Genomic DNA, 9,237 nt, shown 5'->3' with positions numbered 1-9,237 from the left:
CAAATATGGTGTACATCTGTAGTTTTCACATCATCGCTATGTTCACATGTGACCATAACACAAAAAGTTTCACTTTATTTAATCATTTTCATATTGAAGATTTTTAAGTCATTAATTCGGTCATTTAACTGAATCCATACTTGGACATACACTACGCCAAGCACCACAAATGCAGAGATAAATGAGGGAATCGCAGGAAAGGAAAGCCACAAGGAGCTCACATTTTAATGTTGGTGATAAACAAGTAAATTAAACATTTAAAATGTGATAGAACAGGCAAAACACAAACAGAAACAGAAAACCAACGAAAGTAAGTTTCCTGAAGGCCTTGATGTCTGAATTGGGTTTTAAAGTAACAACAAAAAATTTTAAGGGGCAAGCTCAAGTGGTAGAGCACCTGTCTAGCAAGTGTGAAGCCCTAAGTTCAAACCCCAGTACCACTAAAAAAAAAATAATTTAAGCATTAAAGCAGATAAGGACATTCTAAGCAGAGGAAGCTCTGTGTATTTGGCAAGTCATAAATCTATGATATAACATGTTTATGTAAAGCCACAGACAGGTAAATATAATCTATCATACAGTTTAGAATGAAATGAAAAGGAAAAAATGAAAGGTAAGCCTGGATAGATAAGACTCCAGATAATGAGGGTCTTCTGTGCCAGGGACTCTTCTATGCTTTGTATGGTACTAGGACATTTCATTTGGAGAGTTAGGGGGTCAGTGCAGATTTTAATAGGGAAAAGACAGAGCTGTATTTTCTTTATTACACATTTTATTGAGTTATACTAAAACAATTTTTAGTGGGATGATGTATTTTCTTGTTGCTTTAATGATCTTGCTGGGACATCCAATACAACTTTTCAAAAGATGTCAATAGAGGACATTATTTTATTTCTTCTTCAATATCAGAGAGAAAGCTGTAAATATTTCACCATTAAGAAATATGTTTCATTTTTGTAAATACACTTATCTAGTTAAGAAAATTTCAACTTTTAATAGTTTTCAGAGTAATATTTAGAGATAATTACAGCTTTGTTTGAAGAATCAATATTCTGAAAAGAATCAAAGATATAGAGAGCTTGTGTGTATAGATTGGAAGGCCACTGTTGCTAAGATCTCAATAATTCCCATTTTGAAGTGTAGATTTAATGCAATTCCAGCCAACCATTTATGGATACCAAGAAAGTGATCCTAAAGTTTATATGTAAAGACAGAATATCAGGATGACCAGCGAAATAGTGAAAAAAAAAGTGAAGGGCCAATGCTATTTGATTTCAAGACTTACTATGAAACTACAGAACTAACACATCAGGGTAAGGTGAAAAAAACCCTCAGTAAACAGATTGATTAGAACAGAAAGTTAAGAAATAGATCAACACAAATAGAGTCAATTATTCTCTAACAAAGGAATATGAGAAATTCATTGGAGGAAGAATAGAGTTTTAAACAAAGTGACATCCCCTCCCACTTAAAAAAGACTCCACACTCTGACCTTATATTTTTCATAAAAGTTAAATTAAAATGATTCATAGACCTAAATATAAAATCAGAATAAATTTTAGACTCTATTCTTATAAATCAAAAACCAGGAAAAAGTCTATTATCTTGGATTTGGTCACAAGTTTGTAGATATACCACCGAAAGTATTGTTCATGACAAACTAGATTGTATTAAAATTTAAAAAGAATTGCTCTGTTAAAGAGAATAAAAAGTCAAGCCACAGAATATGGGAAAATGTTTGCAAAACAATTATCTGTTAAAGAACTTGAGTTCAAAACATTGAAAGAACTCTTAAAACTCAGCAAATAAGAAAACCCAATTTAAAAATGGATGAACTAGCTGAGCAGGCACCACACCAGAAAGGTTATATATGTGACAAAAAACATAGAAATTGGGCTGGCAGAGTAACTTAAGTGGTAGCATCTACCTAGCAAATGCAAGTCCCTGAGTTCAAATTCCAGTGTGTATATATAAATCAACATCATTTGCTATTAAGAAATTGTTTTTTTATTGTTGTGCTGGGTGGGGGTACATTGTGGCATTTTAAAAGCTCTTACAATGTATCAAATATATCATAGTTCGATTCACCCCCTCCACTGTATATTAAAACAATGGGATATCTCTATATGCCTTTTATATTGGCCAAAGACCCAAAGTAAGAAGTAGAAATTGAAAGGAAGGATGAAGAACAAAGGAAACCCTCATTTACTGCTGGTAGGAATGAACAATGGGGTTGCCATTTTGGAAGATAGTTTGACAGTTTCCTACACAGCTGACCATAATCTCCTCATGTGATCCAGCAATTGTGCTTTTAGGTATTTGATTTGAAACATGTGCCTACAAAAGACGTGTACAAGAATATTTATAGCAGTTTTACTCATAATTGCCCCCAAACTTGAAGCAATCAAGATATATAAACACACTGTAGTATGTCTGTACAATGAAATATTATTCATCAATAAGAATAAATTAGCTATTACCAATCCATGAAAATTCCTATAATGTATAGTGCTAAGTGAAAGAAGTCAGTTTACAAAGCATATATATTGTATAATTCTAATTATATGACAGTTAAACAAAATGATAGAGCCAAGTTTAAAAAAACTCCCAATGAAGTATCAAATAAATATCCATGAGTTCATTTTACATAAATAAATTATTGAATCAATAAATAAATGGAGAGAAGAGAAAATCTCCCATGCTTAAAAATTCCAGGTAATTTGTAGATACTCTTCTCTCAAGGAGTCAGAGTATAACTCCCTTATTTTCATGAGTGCATTAGCCATGGGAAATTCTTTCCAAAGACTCCAGCATGGAAAAGGAAGAAAAGGAGTAACTTTATAGTTACTTGACAAATACCTTACCCAGGTGATTAAGATACATGTCAACACTGGTAAATAATGGACACTATGCCCACTGTGCTATGTTATTAAAATGGTACTTTAATTCTATGGGATTAACCCCAGTAAGAAAGTATCAGACAAATTCCAATGTGAGCAATATGCCACTGTTCAAGTGTCCAAGTTATCTAGTATGTCATTCTTTCTTGCATTACTGTCCTTCCTCCGAGAGACCATTTCTTTGCCTAACGGAAGAACTGCTGTTAGTATGTTTTTTAGTGCCATTTTGCTGACATTGAAACTTTTGATTTTGACTTCATGATAAAACCTTCACTACTTTATTTTTGAAAGTTCTTTTTACTAGGGAGTTATTTTCTTTTTGTCCTTTGGCATTTAAAGAAAAGAATGCATTTTTCCTCTAAATATTATTATTATTTTCTCTTTACTCTTTGTGTCCAGCAGTTTTATTATACATGAACAAATGTGGTGATTTTTATCCTTTGTTAGGTTTAAATCAATGTTTTAATGTATGGTTTTATGTTGTTTACTATTTTTGGAAATTTTTCAGTCTTTAGATTTTCTAGTGCTGCTCTGTCTACTTTCTCCTCCTCCTTCTTCTGGCATTTCCAGAAGAAATTTACATATATGTTAAACATTTTCATCATTTCCTATATGTCTATAATGCTCTTTTCAGTATTACCATCTATTTTTTTCTTTTTTAACCTTAACCAACATGTTCCTATCTACTGTCCTTACTCCAGTTGTCACTGATTTGTTTCAAAACCAATGTATTGAGTTATTTTATTTTTCAGTTCTTGAATTTTTATTTGATTATTTTCCATATATTCTTGTTTTTCAGTGAGATGATATATTTTCCTTCCTTTTAAAAATATTTTAATAAATGTCTCTATTGTCTATTTTTCCCCTTGGTTTTTACTAGTTAGTAATATTACCTGACATCCCTACTAATTTTACGTCGAGTCCCTCATACTATTCTGTAAAAGTTGTTGAGGCTTTCACGATGCTGCTCTGTTCCAGAGAGAATATAACTTTCTGTAGGCAGGGAGAGAACAGACAGATCAACTCAATGCGTTCAAGTCTAACCTATTTCCAGTTTGTCTTAATTCAAAGGAAGTACTATCTCATATAAGATAAAAAACTCAGAAGTCTACACTGAATCAGGAATTAAGGTAACAGTGACATCTTTTGCCATCATAATTTGAGTGACGTAGTAAAGCAGACTCATGTGTTTATTCAGCAATTATTTGTTGAGCATTGAAAACAGTGCCCTGAAATAGGGAATGGTTAATAAACACATGTTGCATTAGATAAAATTTCAAGAAATTCATGACCCATGATTATGTAAAGAACTAAAACTTTATCATCACAATAAAATATGATTTGACCTAGGTAGTCGTAGTATGCTTTGCCTCTGCAGTTGGATTCTAGAACAACACTTGTTTCACTTGCAGATGCCATCTCAACCAATAGAATGCTGAGCATGGTGGTGTGTGCCTGTTAGCCCAGTTATGTGGGAAGTATGAGTAGCACCTAGGTCCAGGCCATTTGGGGTATTAATGAAGCCCTCTTCAACAATAGGTAAAGCAAAAAGTTTGGGGGAGTTCCTTGAGAGTAGAACACTGCCTAGCAAGTGCAAGGTCATGAGTTCAAACCCCAGTACCACTATTATAGTAATTTGGTCTATTTCCAGCTTCTCCATTTTCTATAAGCTCCTTAAGAACAACAACTGACACTATTTCCTATACCTCTTCATCTCTACCACACTCAAAACTAGAAACTGGTTTAGAACTATGATATGTTCTTTAGTTATTTATTTTTTGTTTGACCCCCCCCCCATAACTTCTTGCAAAGGAAGTTAACAATTGCGTTTTAGAGATGTTCTTCTGACTACAGGCTCAGCTTTTTTTCAGGTATGATTAAAATCCACATAAAATAACGTAAAATTGCAAAAGCAAAATAATGCAGGAGTTTTCCTTGAGCAAGTCCATAAAATGCAAACAAATTACCATAGATCATCATTATCCTATGGACAGCAGCTCATCAAACATGTACATCTAAATTCATCTTTCTTTTTCTTAAATGTCTAGCAAAAATTTCAAGAAGTTATTGTGTAACATTGTAATGTTACTTTGTAAAATTCATCTTTCAGCTGAATACAACTAATACTAATCAGATTATACTAGGAAAAATGCATTTATTTTTATACATATCCATATATCATATGTATATATGTATTATTTGTTATTTAAGAAGAACTTGACAAGGTTAAACAATATTGAAATAATGGTGATAGATGATTCTTGAGCTTACATGGCTAATTAAGTCACTTAGTTTACATATTCGATTTGTTGTACATGGAGCATTAAATGTACTCATGGAAAACTGCAGATTAAATGATGTCATAATTTGCATTTCCTTACTGCCAGAAATCCTGTGTTTTTCATATATTTATTGGTTATTGAATTATGTTAAGAAATGTCTGTAGAGATATTTTGTCCATTTTCAATCAAGCTAATGGTTTTATTACTCTTGTGTTGTTTGAATTATCACATGTCTTTTTGATATGTGTATATGTAAATATCTTCTCCCAATCCATGAGTGGTCTCTTCACTCTGGTAATTGCTTCCTGTGCTTTGCAGAGTTATAAAATATCTACTATAGATTAACGTATAGCATACACACTATATATTATATATTGTACATACTATAGTTATTTTATAGTAAATATATAAACTATATATACTAGACGGATTGATAAAATGGAATGAATAATTTCACACCACATGTGTCTTGCCCAATTCAAAACATCCTAACTAAATCATCATCTTTCAATTAAAGGCAGATAGGATTGATTTTTAAAAGACTTTTTTTGTAGCAGTTTTTAGGTTCACAGCAAAATTCAGAGCAATGTACAGAAATATCCCACATGCTCTGTGTCACCCACATATTGCCTCCCCCCGTATAGCTTCTTCCACCAGAGGGATGCGTTTTTACAATTGATGGACCAAATCGTATCGTCCAAAGTCCTAGCTTACAGTCGGATTCACTCCTGGTGTTATACATTTTATGGATTTGGACCACAATGGCATGGATTTGCCATGAGAGTTGTACAGAGTATTTTAAGTGTCCTAAAAATCCTCTAATCTGTACTTACTCATCCTTCCCTCCCCTTTAATCCTTAGTGATCACTGATCTTTTTACTGTCTTCATAGTTTTGCCTTTTCCAGAGTATCATATAGTTGAAATTTTACAGTGTGTAGCCTTCTCAGATTGCTTTCTTTTACTTAGTACATTTAAGATTTCTCCATCTCTTATGGATGGGATGATAGTTTATTGCTTTTCAGTGCTGAATAATATTTCGTTGTCTGGATATACCAGTTTATTTATCCATTTACCTACTGAAGAACTCTGTGGGTTCTAAATCTGGCAATTTAAAGAGCTATTTTAAATATCCATGGGCAAGTTTTGTGTGAACATTGGGTGTTCAGTTCCTTAGGATAAATACCAAAGAGAGCAATTGCTGCACTGCATAATGAAGAAACTGCCAAACTGTCTTCCAAAGCGGTCATTGTGGACTGCGTTTAGCCAACAATGAGCGAGCTTCTGTTGCTCCACACCCTCACCAGTGTCTGGTATTGTCAGTGTTCTGGATTTTTTCAGTTCTAATAGGTGCATTGTGGTATGATTTCACTTATTCTAATAGGTGTTTGTGTTTTCCTGATGATATATGATGTGGAACGTCTTTCTCTATGCCTATTTGCCATTTTTTTTTTTTTGCTGACTTTAAAATGTTTATTCTTTAAAAAATTAGTTGCTCTTTATACAGCTATACAAACTTTGTAATGTTTCTTTGGCAATGGAATATAATGGAATTTTACAACTATATAAAAAAGTTACCTTTGCCTAAGAAACAGCATTTACTGTGTGTACATAGTTGACTGACAAAATTCTCTACCATCCAGCACCCTAATTAATTGACGAAATAAGCTACCTCATATTATAGGATTTCCAAAAAGAAAGAAACACACACATACACACACACACACACCCGCACACGCACACACAACCTTCTGTGGCTCAAAACACAGTATCACGGCCCTATCTGCAGGCAACTTGCCAAATACAATTTAGTGATAAGAAAAATCCTTTCAGTGATGAAAAAATACTTAAGAAGTCCCACTGAAGTACAGCTTTAGTTTAACTCTACATAAGAAATTACTTAACCATCTGCTATTCCAAATATATTTAATGCTCATTCATTAAGATGAGCCTCCCCCCCCAAAAGAAACTGCATTGTATCTCTGAAATTCAGCAGAAAATAAACAAAACCCAGTGCTGGTGACAAATATACAGCAAAGTCACTTCTTCATTCTTCACAAAGACTGAAACCAATTTGCAGGACCAGGAAGAGTGAGAAATTCACCTATTTTCAAAGACTTGTCTGGAGATTATGCAGCAACTTTGTCGTCTTTCTTTCAGAAAGCAGTAAGACCAATCCAGACCTTTTAGGGCCCAAAAGTTGTGGTTTTCCTGTATTCAAAATCTGCAAACTCCCTGCCCCTGAGACCTCCTCTGAAGCCACCTCGAAATCCTCCTCGAGGGGCAGTGAAGGTCCCTCCTCTGCCACTGCCTCGCCCTCTGCTGCCACGGAAACCAAGACCTCTTCTGCCTCTGTAGCCACCACGCCCACGACTTGGATGGAGTGGGATGCCAAATGTTTCTGCGTTTAACCTTTAACCTTCTTTCTTCAGCCCAGGTCGGTCTTCTTTCTCTGTTATCATCACAAGAGATATTATCAAAGAAGGACTTAGTTTTGTCATAGTAGCAGTTGGGCCCCAGGGGATCTTCTTCATCAGCATTTCCTTCACTGTTTTGGGTGTCAACTCCTGAGTCTCCTTTATCTTCACCATTGACGGGCCTCTCCTGCTTCTCAAGTTTATCTTCTTTTAATTTAAGTTTATTATGAAACTCTCTGTCGATCTCCTCCTTGTTAAATTGTGCATTTGCACTTTCAAAGTCAAAGTCTTTCTCAAATTTCATAGGGCCATCTCGCCGAATACCAAATCTTCCCCTGCCACCTCGATGACCCCCACGCCCTCTCCTTGGAGCTGAAGGAGCACCTGGAACTACTTGTCTCTTGCTGTCATTTCTGAGTTGCTCATTTTCTGGCCTTGGAACTTTGTGCACTTCAGCTCGCCTGTACTCCTGATTCTCTATTGCTTTCTGGCTGGTGGATGGCAAAGGCCTGTTTGACACAGGGCTCCTTCTCCCAACAGGCGCTGGGGTCAGTAAGTGGGCTGAGGCGGTCTGAGCTGCTTGTTCCGTGGTTGGACTTTTTCTCAAAGTGTCTAATTGAGGGCTTGAACGACCTTGAGATAACTGTGTCTTTATAGATCTTGTGTCCTGTGTAAAGGCAGAACCGACCGCACTGTTTTGGGATAAGGTACCACTGTTTGATGTTTCTGTTCCAAAGGAGGTCAAGGAGCTTCCAGCAATACCAACTGCACCAAACTGCTGCCCAACTAACGTGCTGGGGCTGAACTGGCTGTATGTCGGCATCCTGCCAAAGGGGCCATAGGATCCCACGGACTGGAATGAAGATGATGACGACCCTAGTGAAGACTGCACGATGGCGGGGTCCTGGGGCAGGGAGCACTGCGGTTTCGGCGGCTCACAGACAGTGAGGTCTTTAATGTCACTGCCACGGAATATGATGTACTCGAACACTTCATCCCGAGGTGGGATCAGGCGGTCTGTTGGTCTGTCCTCTGTACCAAACGATCGAACAGCAGACTTGTCCTTCAGATAACAAGCCACAGAAAAAACTTCAGCCAAACAAATTCAAACTTGATTAAGCTTTGGCGAGGGCGACGGTGGAGGTCTCGGGGGCGATGGTGTAGAGGATGCCCTCGTGGCGGATCTCCGCCTTGGAAATAAGGCTGATCTTGCTGCCGATGTAAGGGGTACCCCCGCTCATGGCGCCGCCGCCGCTCGGGACCGCTCGTGGAGAGGGAGATCCCACGCCTCTGGGGCCGCTCCGCACGCCCGCTCTCTCTGTCGGCGCCCACAGCAGCCGCCTCAGACCCAACTTGACGGCGGGGCCAGCTCCCCTACCCTCCCCCAGCCTCCCGCCCTCAAACCGCGGCACGGCGGCGACCCCTATTTGCCATTTGTAAAGTATTCTGTGAGGTGTCCGTTAAGCTCTTTGGGCCTTTGTTCTTTTTTTTTTTTTCCTTGTGGTACTTGGGATTGCTCTTGATCTTAGCCAGAAGGCCAAGAAATGATACTGGTACTTGGAATTAAATGCAGGGCCTTGCACATGTTGGCTGAGTGTTCTACCTCGAGCCACACCCCTAGTTTTTTTGTTTATTTGTTT

General features: G+C 37.0%; 1 protein-coding gene across 1 annotated transcript; it reads right to left on the bottom strand.

Moving 5' to 3' along the window:
• Positions 1-6,634: 6,634 nt before the first annotated feature.
• On the bottom strand, positions 6,635-8,838 carry LOC109686225 (protein LSM14 homolog A-like). Its single transcript, XM_074064733.1, is given in 3 exon segments — positions 6,635-7,600; positions 7,602-8,654; positions 8,725-8,838. Coding segments are annotated over 3 exon segments (1,401 nt in total). The 3' UTR covers positions 6,635-7,366.
• Positions 8,839-9,237: the final 399 nt, after the last annotated feature.

Source organism: Castor canadensis, chromosome 2, assembly GCF_047511655.1.
Source record: "Castor canadensis chromosome 2, mCasCan1.hap1v2, whole genome shotgun sequence".
NCBI lineage: Eukaryota > Metazoa > Chordata > Mammalia > Rodentia > Castoridae > Castor > Castor canadensis.
Note: the sequence above shows the minus strand (reverse complement) of the source record. Positions and strands in the feature narration are given on the sequence as shown.